Source organism: Heteronotia binoei, chromosome 3 (genome assembly GCF_032191835.1).
Source record: "Heteronotia binoei isolate CCM8104 ecotype False Entrance Well chromosome 3, APGP_CSIRO_Hbin_v1, whole genome shotgun sequence".
Classification (NCBI taxonomy): Eukaryota; Metazoa; Chordata; class Lepidosauria; order Squamata; family Gekkonidae; genus Heteronotia; species Heteronotia binoei.
In genome coordinates, this window is record NC_083225.1 from 160,677,597 (window position 1) to 160,695,661 (window position 18,065).

Below are 18,065 nucleotides of genomic sequence, written 5' to 3' on the forward strand. Positions count from 1 at the left end.
GCTGGTGCTACCGCTGTTATTTCAAGGAGACCATGAACCTTGTAAACTGCACCAGGTTGGGGAAAGGGCATAATATGGTTCCGTGCATGCCCCGGACCTCAGAGCTTCTGCAAAACTGTATTCCAATTGAAGAGGAAGCCCCCTGGTGGTGATGTAGAGTAATACAACACAACCATGCACTTTCAACAGGCTTTCAGATACAGTAGCAAACCTGCCAGAGTGCTGAAATGGCATCAAACCCATAGACTGCCTGAGAAGAGGGCACCAAATAAACCTGAAGCAACACTAATTTTGGTCTAATTTGCAAAATAAACTTTCAATGGCACAATGTATTTTAAGAGAGATTAATGGTCCCAGCTAATTTATCCAAAAGATACATACTGACTGACCATTTAGCCACAGTTAGTACTCAGATGGAACACCATAACAGAAGACTGGAGATGCTATGTCGAAAGCGGCTATGGCAAATCCCCTCTGCTCATCTCTTACCTTGAAAACTTGGTCCTGGGATTGCTGTGGGTTGGCTGGAACTTGATGGCACAAAATATTCACATATATATTCATATCACACAAAGTTGTGTGACTTCTCACCCATATCCTAGGGAGCACAAGGGGTACAGAGGCCTTCACCATGCTAAACTCTATTTGCAGTTAACAGCTCAAATCCAGTAAAGGCCTATAATTTAGGTACAGTTTGCTGAGCAATTGTCCAATATCTTGTATCTAACAGAGGGAACGTAACAGGTTTTCCACCCCCAGTGGGCAAGTATACTAACTTGATACAAGCAGAATGGCTCTTCTGCTTCACAATCAAGCATTAAGCATACAGCAGTGTTCTCTTCAGTCTTGAGAATGCTACATTCTTTCAGTCTAGAGAATGGTACATTTCACATTTCAGTGATGCATTCAGTTCTGAGTCAAACTGTTCCAACCCCTGAAGTCAATTCACAGGCAGAAAAGGGCTGCAGTTAAATGCAATTTCAGTCAGTCATGATGAAGTGGAATACATCTCCCATATACAGTATTTCACATGCTCAAAAAAAGGCTATGTTATTTCTGGTATTCTTTATTAAAAATACTGCTGTACACATGAAAAGAATGAAAAAAAAACAGGATTAAAAGGTAACACAGTGGGATCGTGACATCAGAATGTAACATACTGGTGCTTTTTAGGGAAAGCTGTTGACATCTAAAATTTTACCAGAACAAAGGCAAAAAAAATTATGTTCCCCAAAGTATTTACAGTGTAGCAAACACAAAACAAAACCCAAACAAGCAATCTTTAAAAAAAAAGGGGGGGAAAAGGTAAGAAATGGAATTTATAGCATCACATGATTTGGGGGAAAAGGTTGTCCTTTCTGTGCTTTCAACAGTAAAACTAGGAAGGTAAAAATGGTTTCCCTATATGGAAAGTGTACACTCTGGGAGACCTGATTGATTCTCTGTTTTAGGGATTGTATACACAACTCTTCCTATGAATGGAACTTGGTAGTTTTCGGACAGCCTTTAAATGGAATTATGATGGAGTAGAACGGCTCTCCCCAAAAAACACCAAAGCAAAAAAAAAAAAAATTCCAAAACATGGACCAAATAAAAACAAATGAAACTCCACACTGTTCTATGCATTACCCAACAGCAAATATTTCCTGGATGGCATTTATTTATGGAAACGTATTGGCTCTCTGCTCTCCCTCCCAACCCCCCACTTTAAACCAAGTCCTGAGATTACTGGGGCCAAAGCAATGGACACTTAACGTAATGACACAAGTTAGCAAAATGCAACTTGCCTTTCAAAAGCAAATTTCAGAAGCAACTTTGCTGGTCTGGTGAGGATGAGATCGAAGCCCTGCGTTACCCCTTTGCCTTTGCTTGTCCCAAAATATTGGTCCACAAAATAATCTGTCAAAAGGTTCCCAGTTCCCACAACTGAAGAGATGATCCCCTTTCATTTAAAAAAAAAAAGTGGGAAAAGGGGAAAAGCCTCAGCCCGCTTATAAATTAAGCATTCAATATTTCTTCTAGAATACAAGTACTACTTTTTTGTACAAAAGAATTACAATATGATTTTTTTCCAAAAAACATATAAAAGACAGCTGCTCTTCCTCAAATACATGAGTTTATGATAAAAGACTGGTTTTGCCATGTTCATATTTCAAAGTCCCTGTTCCTTTTGACGTTAAAAAAAGAACAATATTATGGCAACTGTTCTCTGAATATTAAACGTTATGATCCTTTTTAAAATCGGTTCGGATTAAATGATAACTGATTTCATTTAAGCTCGTCAACTGATGCTGCTGATCACAGGATTGAACACGTCTCCTTAGTCTGTTCAAGGGCACCCCTCGCTTTGCAATGCCTTTGCTGTGAAGAGTTTCCACAAGGCAAATCGGAAGGAGGTCTGTCATCTTTAAAGCTTATAAAACTGGAAAGGGTTATTAAAAATTTCTCTAAAATTACAAATATTGAGAATTAATAAAATGAAAACCAGTAACATCAGTTGCACGTGCTTTTGAAGTCAGTCCTGACCTTTTGGAAAGCATCTCCACATTTTCTTCATGGTGAGCACCCAGTGCTATTAAAACATTCAGTGCTGGGGGCGGAGGGGAGCGGGAAGGATGTAGATATATATATACACACAGTCTTCACTACCACATTAAGAAAGGGGGGGAATCCTACATATTTGGCAGTCTTCAGTATCAAAGTGTAGGTGTTCTACTACAAATTCCCTTGAATACCCAAGCTTGGAGTCAACGGCAGGTCCAATATCAGAAAGTTAATTGAGGAGGAGGGAGGAAAAAATGTCCAGACTTGAAGATTGAATATTCATGTGTTGAGTTACTATCAGAAGTAATTTTACTTTGGGCTAAGTAGCAGCTGCAAAAGGCACAGCAGACCACCATTCTTCCAGAATCAGGCTATAAAACTTCAAAAGCTCTTGATGCCAGACAACTGCTGTGTGTAGTTAATCTTCTGAACAGTGTCTTTGTATCTGTATCCAGTGTAAAGTACCATAATAAAGCTGTGGTTCAAAGAACAGAACTTTATACAAAAAAAAAATTATACGGTAAGTAACTTAAAGGAATACACTCCTGAAGCTTCAGGCCTGTAGCACAATTTCTTTTAAAAAAACCTCTATTAAAAATTGCATAAATGTAAATGCATCTGACTAGCAGGAAAATATACAAACAGGTATTTTATTTAAAAGGCGCTGGTCGTGTTCAGAGCAATTTGGATATGCTCCTGGAAGTTACAGATGCTTCTCTGTTTCAAAACGGCGCTATGTTGCTTAGACAAAGCTTCAACCAGATAAAAGGGGGGTTTTACATGTGACGATTCTATACTTCACTTGATTTTTTTTAAAATATGCATCTTCTGGGTCAATTGGTTAACCAACAGTGGGGTGGCATATGACACATGTACAGAGGTTACAAGCGACACTGTAATTTACAGAACACAATTTCTATAAAATTATTCACCTGGTCCTTTATAGTATTCTGGGGTGCAAATAATATCAAAATGAATAAATTCTGCAGTATACTCAGTGGCAAAAAAAAAAGATTATCCTAGAAATGTCCTTGCAAAGAGATTCCCTTAGTAAATATCCAATGTGGCAAAACATCAAAGTTCAGAAAGTCCTTTAAAAAAATTAAAATTAGTGCATATACGAGTGGAAAAAAAATAAAAGCAGGAACATCATGCCCTGATGTGTTCCTTATTTTAAAATAAATTCTTCACAGATAAAGCCTCCAATGGCAGCCAGAGTTCAAGGGTAAGCACAAAACATTCTTCCCTTCAAGTAACAGTGTACCTGACTGAAGTGCAACATCTCCTGCTGTTTGTTTCCCGAAATGTGAAATGAGATGACGACGATTCAGCTGTAGTGCAATTTGCTATTGGTGACGTTCCTCAGCAATGTCCGGCATGCTTTCAGCAAATACTACAACTGCCCGTTAGCGGCTGCAACCAGTTCCTGAAAAGTGTTTTCAAAGCAGCGCTTCAGGTCACTATACGTTACCACAAGTACACTCTTCTCATCTCTGGAAATGAGGCTTATTTTTTCTGGCACACCAGCATCTAGCTGAAATTTTTTAAAAAAGTGCACATAAGTTTTTATGCATAGTCACATTACAGGGTTAGTAATAATAATGTCTATACTACTTTTTAAGAATCACATTCAGTTTAAGGATTACATTCAATTGAAGAAAATAAACTTAATTGTTAATATTAAGTGAGGAAAAAGATGACAAATCACAGCATTAATGTGCAAGAATAGAAGATAACTGGCTCTTATTTACCTTGTTAAGACAAGAGATAATGTGACTGAGGTCTATCCAGGGAGTACCCGCTTCCGTCACCTGATGGAAAAGATGATCCCGAAAGAGCTTCAGGAGATATCTGTCTCCAGTTTCTGACCATGTTGGGTCCTTCTGAAATCTGTCATAAAACAGAATTTTCATCTCTCTCATTAAAAACACATCATAACACTCTTTAGGCTGGGGTTACCTTAAGGTTTCCTTTACAGGAACGTTTCACATGCATCAGCAGAAGGCCCCTTCCATCAGAAGAATCCCAACAGAATTATATGGTAGGCATATAATTCTATATAAGGGGAACAAATCAAAATGTCTCAGCATGGGGGGGAAAGTTACATTTCATTAAACACTTTGCACCTAGGTCTAAAACCAAGCAGCCAACAGAATTATATGGTAGGACTAAACCCAATATTATTATTACAATTACTATTATTATTTTCAGCCTCCACAAGAGGCAGTGTAGCATTTGGAAGATATATTCTGCTGTTAGGAGACGAACACTCTTCCACGGATGCACTAATCGTTTGGGGTTTCAAAAATTAAGCTTCAAGTCTTGCAAAGACTTTATGAAATGTCATCTTGAACCAGTTAATTCTCTGCATCCAGACAAGCCTCAAGCCAGGATGCTACTATGTCATAAAGTGCTGAGGCTCCATTTATACACCAGGAAGTCCTGGCTTGAATGCTACAAAACTGATCAAAGCAGCCCAAGTTCATATTTCACATTTTAGACTTTGCAAGTCCACAGTAAGACACACAAACACTGACTCCCTGCAGTGCCCTTTATACAGCGCTGTGAAGCTGAAACCGCTGAGCTCTCCTTACTCTGGCCTCTCATTGATTGTTCCCAATTTTGCAAGAAGCCGAAATAATCTTCCATTCTGAACTTCCTGGAAGACAATTTTTTAAAAAATTAAAATTTTGCACAACAGTGGAGGTAAATAATATAATACAGAGGAGTGTAACAATGAAAATAAAGGACCTATAAGAACAGTAGGATCAAACTACATTTCATAGACACTAAAGACACTTCAGTGCATAGTGCTGCATCATCTCTCAGCAAGGAAGCCTCTTCTAGTTTTATACCATTTTTCTGTGTTAAGAAAGGAAGAGACTTTCTACTAACACCATCTCATAAAGGACTAATCCAGCAACCACACTTTTCTCCGTGAGAATCTTCAAACAGTATAGCAAGGAGTCAAGGGGTATTTTGAAAAGATCAATGTACAATAAAAGCTTTGTTATCTGGCACCTATTGTCAAGAATGTTCTGTTAAATGCCATCACCCAGAGGGCAAGTTCCTCCCCCTCACCCACCATACATCTGTCTTTCATCATGCTACACCTTCCATGTCCCCACCTGGCATCATCCTTCCTCTCAGCCTGCCTCAAGCTGTCAAGCGTCAGCTCTACCGGAGGACTCCTGGGCAGGTACCACATTTGCCTGCCTGCTGAGCAGGATGGTCCCATGGCTTGCAGGAGGTAAGAGAAGGGTCCTGCCCAGGCATGGGGGCTTTTGCCATGGTGCTCTTAATGGGGTGGAGGTTGGTTGCTAAGGATTCCTCTGAGTAGGAAGCAGGGCAGAGAAACAAGCTTGAGTTATCTCTGGCACAGTTAATTAACCAGCAACTCTCAATCCCCATGAGTGCCAGATAAAGCTTTACAGTACACATTCCCTGTTATCTCCAGTTTGAATAGGTAGCTTTCCCTCCTTTTCCAGAATACATCACAACTTTCAATCATGCCTCAAAAGGTAAATCTTTGTGCTACAAATCTGCAGTATAATTACTTGATGGCAAATATGGTCCAGAAGACCCACTTTTATTTTTTTTATCATCTTTTTCTGGTTATTTGTTGTTTCCCTGTTAGTATTTACTGATATTTTGGAATTTTAAAAAATGCATTTTATACTTCCATTTAACTCTGTTGCTTAATCTGTGTGTGTCATTTTAATTTTTGTGGGTGAAACGCAGTAACCACAGCTAACCTTAATTTCAGTATGCACATGTGAGATAATAATTTACCTTTGCAAGGTCTTCTTCTATTACATCATTTCTCATTTGGGCAGCATCCAACTGCGTGTAGAATCGTGCACCAATCATAGGCATGATATCATTGACACTTCGAAGCCTGTTTTGGTCAGTCAGCAAATACCTACAGCAAACAATGTTTAACAAGATGCTTCAAAACATGGCTTCTGAAAGATGCTTTAAGAGGATCCATCAGTGAAGACTTATAGTTAAGTATTTTGAAAGTTAGCATTTAACTGACAGCTAGAAAGCAAAAAAAAAGAAAGAGGAACTAAGTTCTGTTGTACAATGCTGCGGAAGATGAAAAATCAAAATGGTAAAAATTAATTGTCATTTGTGTGGGCATCTTTCATTTATAATGAAGATGACTTAGTTCCACCTATGTTAAAAACAAGCAATCATTTTTGTATTTGGCATCATGGAGTGGGTATGTTTTAATGGACTTATGTGAACACATGAAACTACTACCAAGGCAGACCACTCTGGTCCCCTGAAGCTTAGTACTGCCCTCTTGGACTATCTGTACATATAGAATCATAGAGTTGGAAGGGACCCCCCCCCCCGGGGTCATCTAGTCCAACTCCCTGCACAATGCAGGAAATTCACAAATATCTCCCACTAAATTCAAAGGATCAGCATTGCTGTCAGATGGCCATCTAGTTTCTGTTACACTGAATGCACATTTTACTTTGGGTGGGTGCAAATTCAGTAATTTTAAGCTACATTTAATGTGTGTTTTACTGAACACGCAACACACAATTTAAACTCAACATTTATCCAGGTAATAATTCTAGCTTTATTTATAAGATGAAAGTTCACTGGGTTTTTTAAAAAAACAAATGCATGTTTGCTGTAATATGTGTGCAGGGCTAAAAGCTCTCAAAATTCCTTCCCAACACCTGCTACCTGAAGATGTGGAGATGGCACTGGTAGAAGCTGAAGCTTTCTGTTTGTAAAACACATCCTCAACCATTGAGTCACAGCACAGTTCTGTTTCTACTCTCTTAATCCTAGGCTAACTACTGCATTAAAACAGTATTACATTAAGAATCAGCTTGAGGCTGACTCCCTGTGAATATAAATATTCATCCTAGTAATACAGCAAAATTTAACTCAATTTAAAGCTTCATCTTGGTTGGCTCATTCTGGAATTCAGAGCTATCGGTATTCCCACATTTTATCTAAAGTTATCCAACTGCACGGACCAGTAATTCTCTGTAAATTGCATTGCTATATAAAATTGACAGTAATGTGCTATATATCACCATTTGGTGGTGCTGAATGTAACTGGTGGATGCAATACAGTGGGATATATATTATAAGTACAAGCTTTAGGAAGGCAGCAACAACAAATGGGTGCAACACGAAGTATTCGGAAGACTTGCAAAGCTTTCGGTTAAGTACAAAAGGAGGCTTAAACAAGGCTGGTGATAGTTTCAATACTAGGCAACAATTCTACAATTTTAGTTGAACTGTGGAATGTTACAATACTCCTGATCAGATAGTTTTCTTCCTACTGACAACCCCAGCCCCCCAGTCACAAACTCTCTCTTGCTTCTACTACTGGAAGAATTCCTATCACATGGTGGAAGAGGCCATACTCAAATACTTAAGTAATCATGATGGAAGAGTTTTCTGGGAAGAGTTTGCAGACATAACCATATAATAGCATCTGAACATGTGTGACGCATGCTAAGGAAATTATCACTATCACATTTAAATTTTTAGGGGAAAAGAACTGTACCTCATTTCAAATAACTTACAAAATAAGATTCTTCAAATCAGAGGAATAGTTGATTGTCACCAGTTCCATAGCTTTCTGTAAATTCTCCCTCTGAATTCCTGCCAAGGAATTGCAAGCCAAAGCCAACACAACCTTCCCTAGGGAAATCAAGTCAGCTTGCTGAGGAAAAAGAACATGTACATTTTTATCAGGGTCAGTCAGCTATCAATAAACTGTAAGATTCTAGAACTTTAAAGCAGATACTAAATACATCAATGATTGGTTTAAAGCACTTCTTCAATGTTGATATGTTTTCCAGCAGACATCCACTTCATCATAAAAGCTTTTAAGAGATGGTGATGTGTAATATAGTGGTGCTCTGTTTCAGTTAGAACTGTCCTCCTAGCTCAACTCTCACATTTGAAAGAAAGAAGAAAACATTCTGAGGGCCAAAGAAGGGCCCATCTGACCCATGCCAGTGTAGGAAGCTGCTTCACATGGGTTGAACCACTTATTTATACAGACACAGGAAGTTCTTTTTAATTCACTGCTCCATACTCTTGAGAAATGACTGTCAAGGATCAGCAGACCTTCTGGAATAGTATTACCTTTTAGAATGGGGTGCTGGAGTAAGAAGAAGGGTTCAGCAGAACTCACCCTCCATCACACTTTGATTGCACAAGAGACAGAGAGAGATGGCAATTCCTGCCAGGTCCCCCCTTTTGCTACATTTCCTGGTGCTGTAAGGCATAGCTGGTCTAGAGGGTCCCCCTGACTGCTGGGAAGTTTTTCAGGGGATACTAGTTGTTGCTGGAAGAAGAGCAAACAGATAAGGACAGTTTCCATGACCACATCCCATTCATGGAAGCAGGAGGTCTGTGCCCTGTTTAAATCTAGTGCTGATAAAAGGAGAAAGAGGTTACTCAATAAAAGGGCTTTGAATTCAGGTATCCTGAATAGTTAAGTTCACTACTGAGGTGACAGAAATCCTATTCAATTACATGCAATGAATTTGTCTTTTTTACTAGGTCATGATGCAAATATAAACACTGTGTTACTAACATGCCTCCTTAGTGTCCCTACATGGATTCAAAGAAACGTGAGAGATTAAAACATTCCCCTTTTGCAAATATGTTAGCTTGTTAATCAGCAGTAAAAACAGTAAGAGCTGGTTTCCACAAAGATCAACTAAGGGTACAAATCTTCAGCTGTGATTCCCCCCCACTACCTTTTGTTCAAAAACCAAATGAAAAACTTTAAATCATACTGGGAAATATGCTTCAGTAACCTTTGCCCTCAATATCTGTTTCTTACTACCATGGTTTTTCTCCTTTTGTTACATTTAATTTTTCCACTGAATAGCAACCCTTCTTCCTGCTTTTCAATTCTTGTCCTCCCCCCCCCTGCCATTCTACTTATGGCTCTATTTATGTCCGTTTACTGTGTGACAGTCTCTATTCATGTGTTTAAATCAAACTATGAAAAACAGACTGCAAGAAACAATGCATTTTTTCCTCACGGACCCCTTGGTCTATGCCCAGTTTCTTGCCCTTTCCTATCCAAAATGTACAACAGGATCAAGCTCAAGAATGAAACTCTCTTCAGTATTACACAAAGTAGTACATGCAATCAAAGCCAAAACTCTGTCGTACAGCCAGAAGGCTTAAGCAATAAGAAATGTGTGGGCTATGAGTTAAATCCAGTAAATAACTATTTGGAGCTCTGACTTCTAAGAAAAATCCAGCTGTTGGATTAGATAATAGCCTACAATATATTTCACTACCTTGCTTAACTGGGTCCTTATACTGTTGTACGACTACAACCTATGCTCTAAAAACACCTACAAAAACTGGATCCCAAGTTTCCATTTGGCTACCAGAGGAGTTTTTTGCTGGCCTAAAGGGCCTTCACGCTAGAGGAAGTCTACGCTGTTAGTGAAGCAGACACGTTGGATCCAGCCCTGTCTTGAAACAGAAAAGGCAATACAGAGGTTTATACTGTCTCTTGAGATTCCAATGTGGTTTTGAAGTATTGCATGATTAAGTAATTTCTGGAGCAAAATGAAGCTTAAGTTATTCAAAATGGCTTGGAGTCTCCATCATTACACTTAATAATTCTAAGTTGTGGCTATTATCTGCCACTGTTAATATTTGTCTGCACAGAACAGGCCCATCATCTCTTTTGGAAGGAACTGATAGATGTGCTCTTCCATAAACAACCATAAAATTGCTTTAAAAATATGTACTAACTCCAGCCTATTTCACTGATTCAGTCCTCAGATCAATCAGTTTTAAAGCCAACATCAGTCATTTATTTTTGTTTCACTATTTTTAAAGAACTCAACCCTTATTAATAAAAGCATTATTTGTTACCTTACCACGAACAGTGTTGCTAAATCTTAACCACAGTTTACAACCTACAAATATAACATTTTCCAGTGTAAAAACTATATGTTGTCATAACTTCCAATATTAACAGGAGAAAGTATGATCACGCAATGTTCTCATTTTCACTAGGAGAACAGGCAAAAGAAGACATGGTTCTGCATTTCGAAAATCATGGAATGACTCTGATGTCTAATTAAGCTATACAAGCATCCTTGTTCAGAAAGAACAGCTGCCACACATGTGACTAAATTCAATCCACAAAATATAAATATACTAGCAAAGTATTTCAAAGGAGTTTACACAAATCCATGGAAAATGAATTTATCCATGGCTATTACTCATGACAACTTAATGGCGCCTCCATCTCCAGAGGCAGCATGCCACTGAACACTGCTGGGGGTGGGGGAACGGGACAGAGGTCTTTTGCCTCTATGCACCCTGCTTATGAGCCTCCTGGAGATATCTGGTAGGTTGCTGTGAAAAATGGGAATACTGCACTAGATGGTCCTTAGCAAGGAGCCAGCAAGGCTCTCTGTACGTTCTTTTACCACTTAAGCAATAATTTCAACAGGGATCACACACGAAGCCTATGAAATGAATGGAAGCTGTGCAGCAGTAGCATACAGAAGACAGGAATGTACAAACAGGGAATTTGAAACTTAATTTGAAACAGGGAGTGTGGAACAAACCACACTCAGAGAAGGCAAGGGCAGGGGAACCAACTTCAACTGTTTTTAGTAGCCTACTAATTTTAGTAGTCTATTAATTTTTGGTGTGGACTCAAGCACCTGAGGACACACCAGTTTTTCCTACTGAATTTACAGAGGAAACCTCTGCACGCTTCACAATACTGAGACACCCCTGTAAAGTGTACATACATATGGTGGGTGGATGTTTGGCCTATGAATGACTTCTATTAAAACTCAGCAAGCATTCATTTCCCTCAGTTGACTATAGGGGGAATTATGGCACTCCAGTGCTTGATTTTTTAAAAAATTACTGCAGAGGTTTTAAGTAATGCCAATGACAATCTGAAATAACTTTTATGAGAAGTTCTCAAATTTTAAAATCTGAGACTTCAGAAAGAGATTCAGTTATATTTCTTAGCTTTAAGTCTTTCAAGACAATGCAAGTATTTAACCTGAAAATACTTAGTGGAAAGATTTAGGGGTCTAAGAAGATCATACGCTGAACATGAGTCAACAGTGTGATGCAGTGGCTAAAAAGGCAAATGCAATTTTGGGCTGCATCAACAGAAGTATAGTGTCCAGAACACATGATGTGATAGTATTGCTTTACTCTGCTCTGGTGAGACCTCACCTGGAGTATTGTGTTCAGTTTTGGGCACCACATTTTAAGAAGGATATGGACAAGCTGGAACGGGTCTAGATGAGGGCGACGGAGATGGTGAGGGGTCTGGAGACCGAGTCCTATGAGGAAAAGCTGAAGGAGCTGGGGATGTTTAGCCTGGAGAGGAGGCAGCTGAGAGGTGATATGATCACCATCTTCAAGTACTTGAAGGGCTGTCATATAGAGGATGGTGCAGAATTGCTTTCTGTTGCCCCAGAAGGTAAGATCAAAACCATTCAGTTGAAATTAAATCAAAGGAGTTTCAACTTTAGGAAGAACTTCCTGACCGTTAGAGCGATTCCTCAGTGGAACAGGCTTCCTCAGGAAGTGGTGGGCTCTCCTTCCTTGAAGGTTTTTAAACAGAGGCTAGATGGCCATCTGACAGTGATGAAGATCCTGTGAATTTGGGGTAGGTATTTGTGGGTTCCTGCATTGTACAGGGGGTTGGACTAGATGACCCTGGAGGTCCCTTCCAACTCTATGATTCTAAGTGACTCCTTTGTTTTCACTGGGAATTGCACCAGGGTCAACAACATGCCCTGATGTAGTTGCCAACAGGTTCAGAAAACCCTTTCCAAATAAAGGAGGGGATATGCTGCAGTTCCTTCCCTTTCTACTTGAGACAGAAGATCACAGTCTACTCACTAGTTGAAAACTTAAAGGGAAATAGGGTTTTTAAAAAACCTCTATCCTCCCAGCTACATTTGGCAGTGGATAGGTGGACTCAAAGTGAGTTGTAGGGGGCAATTTCAAAAATAGGAATAAATATGGTTCTCAGGTTTTCCTTGCAGGAAAAACTGTAGTTCCATTTCACTTAGCCACATATTTCTATGCAAACTTGGGAATGTTATAGAGAGATTTGAAGAGATCAGTGAGTCCGTAAAATGGGGCAATTTTCTAAGCAAAATTATTATTAAAATTGTTCAGAGAACTATGGCCCCAAATTTGTTTCTGCTCTAGTAGCCATTGCCTTCCTCTTCCTGGCAGAAAAAGTCAATGAAACCTCAACTGTAGTGTAATGTCTTTGGTCAAACCCTTCACTGTAGATACCTCTATTTTGGGATTTACCCCTCTATTTTGGGATTTCAGATCTTTGTAAAGTACCATTTATATATTTATATGCAGTAATATACAGTGATTACTGTGTGTGTGTGTGTGTGTGTGTGTGTGTGTATATATATATGCAGTTATATATAATATGTATGTATGTGTCTATATATATAATACACACACGGCTTTTTTTTTTTTAGCAGGAACGCATAGGAACGCAGTTCCAACTGGCTTGGCACCAGGGGTTGTGGCCTAATAGCCCTATGTGAAACAATGCTTACATCAGGGGGTGTGGCCTAACATGCAATGAGTTCCTGATGGGCTTTTTTCTACCAAAAAAGCCCTGTATACATGCACACATACACAGCATCAAGGAATCAATATTTCACCATGTTAATTTTTTAATTTTCATCATTTCACCCCATTAAAAGTTTACAAAAGAAAGACTCCTTATCTTGTCAAAAGCAAGTGATTTTAATAAGGGAAGAGAAAAGTGGCAATTGTTCCCTCCATTAGCAAGTTTGATGGCAAAGTTCCTGTCAGTGAGTCAGTGAAATGGGACCACCTGCAAATATAGCAACATCTGCATACTTGCAGACTTCCTAAGTATACAGACTTGATGGAGACATGGAAAGCCGATGGCAGCTGAGTAACTGGTTCATTGGTTAAAAGGAAGTGGAGCATGGGGAAACTGGCCTCTACAAGTTTATAGTATAACAGAAGAGAATATTGGATTCAAGACTAAGTTTGTTGGCTGTTGTAGATTTTCCGGGCTATATGGCCGTGGTCTTGGCATTGTGAGACCTGATGTTTGCCAGCAAAAAAGGTGGTTTTGCCATATTTCAAAGGAATCACTGATCAGATGAGAAAACTTAAGAAACATAACCTACAGTGTTCAGACCCACCCAAAAAATACATCAGATGCTACGATCTGCAAAAGACAGAAGAGACCCCCTCAATTTTGCAGGAGTATGCCGCATACCCTGCAGTTGTGGACAAGTTTACATCGGGACCACACAACGTAGCATCCAGACAAGAATAAAAGAACATGAAAGACACTGCAGACTTGGCCAACCTGAAAAATCAACAGTGGCTGAACATAGCCTAACTCAAACAGGACACAGTATCTTATTCCATGACACTGTAATGCTGGACTACACATCCAATTACCATGTTAGATTACACAGAGAAGCCACTGAAATCCAGAAACACAATTTCAACAGAAAGGAAGGAAGTTTTAAAATGAATAGGACATGGCTTCCAGTCCTGAAAAACACAAAATGCCCACAGCTTACAACAGCACTACAGATAAAATTAGAATTTCAATAGCCAATCCATATACAAAAGAACCCCCTCAGGTAAGCTCCTCAATTAGGAACCTCCTCACAGCCCAGGAAGCTCCCACGAGATAACAACTCAGCCCTACCCCACCTGCCTGAGTAGATATAAATTACCTGTCTACCAACTTCTTCTCAATTTGACCCAGAGAGAACTCGTTTTCTGGGTTAAATCTCTGAAGATGCCAGTCACAGTTGCTGGTGAAATGTCAGATCTCACGTGCCAAGACCACGGCCACACAGTCCGGAAAATCTACGATAGCCAATGGACTCTGGCCATTAAAGCCTTCAACAACATACAAGACAAAGTTTCCTTATTATTCTCCCTCCTCCCCACAATCTCATGCTTTCCCCCAAGATGTCATAATATAACGGCATATATTTCAAGAGAATCACTGTAAATGTCCATTATGAAAATAATACATTGTAATTTACTTTGAACTTACTTGGTATTGGGCCATTAGCGCCAAGGGATTGTTTTGGCTGTTATCGAATGTTAACACATCAAAGACTCCAACACAATTTACTCGCAACCTTGAAAAAAAATTAAAAATAATTTGGCTTTCCTGTTAGGCAAACTGTGCGATTTTTACTGTCTTGATCACAAAACCATTTCAAGACCTCTGTCATCAATAATATTACTGACAATTGTTATCAGGAGCGTACATATACACAGTGTGATGAATAAAACTTGAGAAAAGAATAGATACATACACAAACAACTGAATGCATTCATATAAAGCATCCAACTGAACAGGGGAATTTTATACATTGTCCACTCAACATGTATAGACTCCAAGTGATACTTATGAATTCATTCCTATATTTTATCTGCATAATGTACAAAATTCCATTTGTGTTAGTTTGCATACATTCTCCATGCTACACATGCTGCCTATGAAGGTATACTAAGAACTCAACACAGCTTCAAAAGCACAAAATATCTAAAGTTCAACTTAACACTCCCTAAGTTAAGGATGCCCATATGACCACGCAAACAGCTGCCTTACACTGAGATAGACTGTTGGTCTATCCAGAGTGTTGTCTACTCTGCCTAATGGCCCCTCTCCAGGGTCTTCGGTAGGGTCTTAGCCACCACTTACTTCCTGTCCCTTTTAACTGGGGATGCTGAGCATTAAACCTGAAACCTGCTGCATGCAAAACATATGTTCTACCACTGAGCCATGTCCCCATGTGACAGCAAAATACATTGAATTCAGTACAAATACAAACAGAGACCAAGACATGGAAGCTGGAATCAAGTATCAAAACAAAATAGGTTTGCCTTATCTATTCCTTCTGCAAGACTGCAATGCTAGCTTTTCGTTAGTTAAAGTCAATGATAAAGATCGTGTGCTCCCTCACATCTGCTTCTGTGTGCGCAGTCTCTCCCTACCATCTGCTTACAGCTTACCACTGTGTGTGTACTGTGCTGTCAATTCTTCCTAGCATTATTGTAATATCCAGTGAGTCTTTTCATAATGTGACCAAAGTACCCATAATCTCAGTTCAGCTTCTATGGAGAATTCAGGCTTGATTTGATCTAGAGCCCACTTACCACTGATCAGACCTAATTATAGGGGCAGAGAGAAATCACCCACAGTGGGAATAGTGCAAGTAGTTAACCAGCATGCACTGACATTAAGCCTAATCTGAAAAAACACTAGCATTCTCTGTTGACATACATATCCCCTCATTGCCAAAATAATAGCAAAAGACGGTTTGTTACCTCGTTTTACCAGTTACCAGAATCTTTGTGGGGTCCATTACTCGACAGGCCAATCCTGCTGTATGAATGGTCCGCAACGCAGAGCTGAGTTGCACGATATAAGCCCAAATCAAGGATTCAGGTAACAAACCAGCATGTTGCCGGGGCAGAGGTCCATCATGTTGACCTATCACCAGAAGCAGAGAACAAATGTGCACTTCAAGGATTATTTCACTGTGACTAATGCTATGAATTAGTTAAACACTAATTTTTAAAATGTTTATTAACCAGATACCAAAATCAACTTAATTTGAAACAAGAACATGACTTTTACCACAATTTAAACATTTTCTTAAAAATACACACACATAAAGATCTTATGATAGCTACCATCTTACTCTACCAAAAAGAAAGCAAAATGCACAACCATTCTCACACAAATTAAAATTGGCACAACCCCAAAACCATGTAAACATTTTGTTCTGTGTTTACAGAGAATCCTAAAAAGTTAAGTCTAATACCAATGCACACAAATATACTAACATTTTCAAATCACCAATAAAATAACCCAAAGGCATTTGGAATTGTTGCACATTCTTCACACAGACAACATATTTCAACTTTGACTATTAACATTTGACACCTTTTCAATGAACCAACCATCTAAACTGGAAAATAATTCATTCTGAGTGGCTTATTCAGCACCAACAAATATAAAGTGGGCTTTTCCTTTCAAATGGGCCTAGGATATCAGATTAACATGGGTTTTGTAGAGGACAGTGGTGCTTTAGCCTTAGCAATAATAGAAAATCAAAATTTGGACACTCTCCCATTTTAAAAAGCAGTGTAGTGCGTGGGTGCCATGATCTGGATGGTCCAGGGTAGCCCAATCAAGTAAGAGCTCAGAAACTAAACAGGGTTGGCTCGGGTTAGTATTTAGAAAGACAATCAAGAAGTCCAGGCTTGCTACGCAGAAGCAGGCAATGGCAAGCCACTTCTGAAGAACTCGTCCTGAAAATCCTACAGGGCCACCATAAGCCAACTGCGACTTGATGGCACTTTACATGCACACTATGTATGGGTGCAGCAGCTGCCTTCTTTTCAAAATTTACCTTGCAATGCAAAGATTCCATTGTTACTCCATGTTTCTCACTACGCAACACTTGCTGCAAACACACAAAAACTCCCTGGGCTTCAACAGCTGGTGAGGTGTAGAAACATCCAGCAGAAGATGTTCAAATGGGGCATACAGATGATGCATGCCCACACTTGAAGTAGCATTTTCTGAAGATGTTCTGCTTAGCTTGACAAAAAAAAAAGGGTATTGATTGTTTTAAGACTTTTATATAAACAATATCAACAGGAAAAACATAGTTGGTGACTCTAAAAATACTTCAGTAACTTACAAAGCATTCAGTAATGCTTTCAGTCTATAGTACACTTGAGGGGAAAATGACTGATGGGCAATCTACTTGAAATTACTCGACACTAAGTCCATGGAAGTAGTTAGATCCAGGTGGGCAGCTGTGTTGGTCTGAAGTAATAGAACAAAGTAGGAGTCCAGTAGCACCTTTAAGACCAACAAAGTTTTATTCAGAATGTAGGCTTTTGTGTGCTTTTTTCATGTATGCACACAAAAGCTTACATTCTGAATAAAACTTTGTTGGTCTTAAAGGTGCTACTGGACTCCTACTTTGTTCCATGGAAATAGTGTAATGATCCCTTTAAGAAATCCTACTCTGTGCAGATTTGTATGTCATTTTCATTTAATCAGTATTATCGTGATTTTTTCCCTACATACTGTTATTGTGTTGTAATTTTGTAATGGTCTAACACCAAAACAATAAAAAACAATGATAAATTTTGCTTGGTAACGAGTTTAGAGTTTTCTGATTTCTGACCTCAGACTGTTAACCTCTGCCAGGCTAGACAAACACAGCATCAGTACAGAAACAGTCTAGCTATTTTGCTGGATCAGAATACCAGAAGCCAGATCCAGTATTGAAGGTTCTTGTGGTAGCAGAAGCACAAGGTAAAAACTGTGATGCCTATTAGCAACAGGTCGTACTTATTGTATCCCCACTTGTACAAGCTACTAGGCAACCAATTCTGGGCACTATGATATACAAGGAGGAAAGTGCTAGGTGCTGCACAAGAAGAACTGGGCT

General features: G+C 39.2%; 1 protein-coding gene across 2 annotated transcripts in view; it reads right to left on the reverse strand.

The window, feature by feature from the left end:
- Window positions 1-1,048: 1,048 nt before the first annotated feature.
- The window catches only part of PAN3 (poly(A) specific ribonuclease subunit PAN3), a 93,533-nt gene continuing 76,516 nt past the window's right edge, over window positions 1,049-18,065 (reverse strand). For both annotated transcript variants that reach the window (XM_060234742.1, XM_060234741.1), the window contains 7 exons: window positions 15,919-16,084; window positions 14,636-14,723; window positions 8,106-8,245; window positions 6,337-6,466; window positions 5,139-5,203; window positions 4,296-4,434; window positions 1,049-4,078 (listed from right to left, as the gene is read on the reverse strand). In XM_060234742.1, coding sequence (XP_060090725.1) covers window positions 3,938-4,078; window positions 4,296-4,434; window positions 5,139-5,203; window positions 6,337-6,466; window positions 8,106-8,245; window positions 14,636-14,723; window positions 15,919-16,084 — 869 coding nt within the window. In that variant the 3' untranslated portion in view covers window positions 1,049-3,937. The remainder of the gene's footprint in view (window positions 4,079-4,295; window positions 4,435-5,138; window positions 5,204-6,336; window positions 6,467-8,105; window positions 8,246-14,635; window positions 14,724-15,918; window positions 16,085-18,065) is intronic.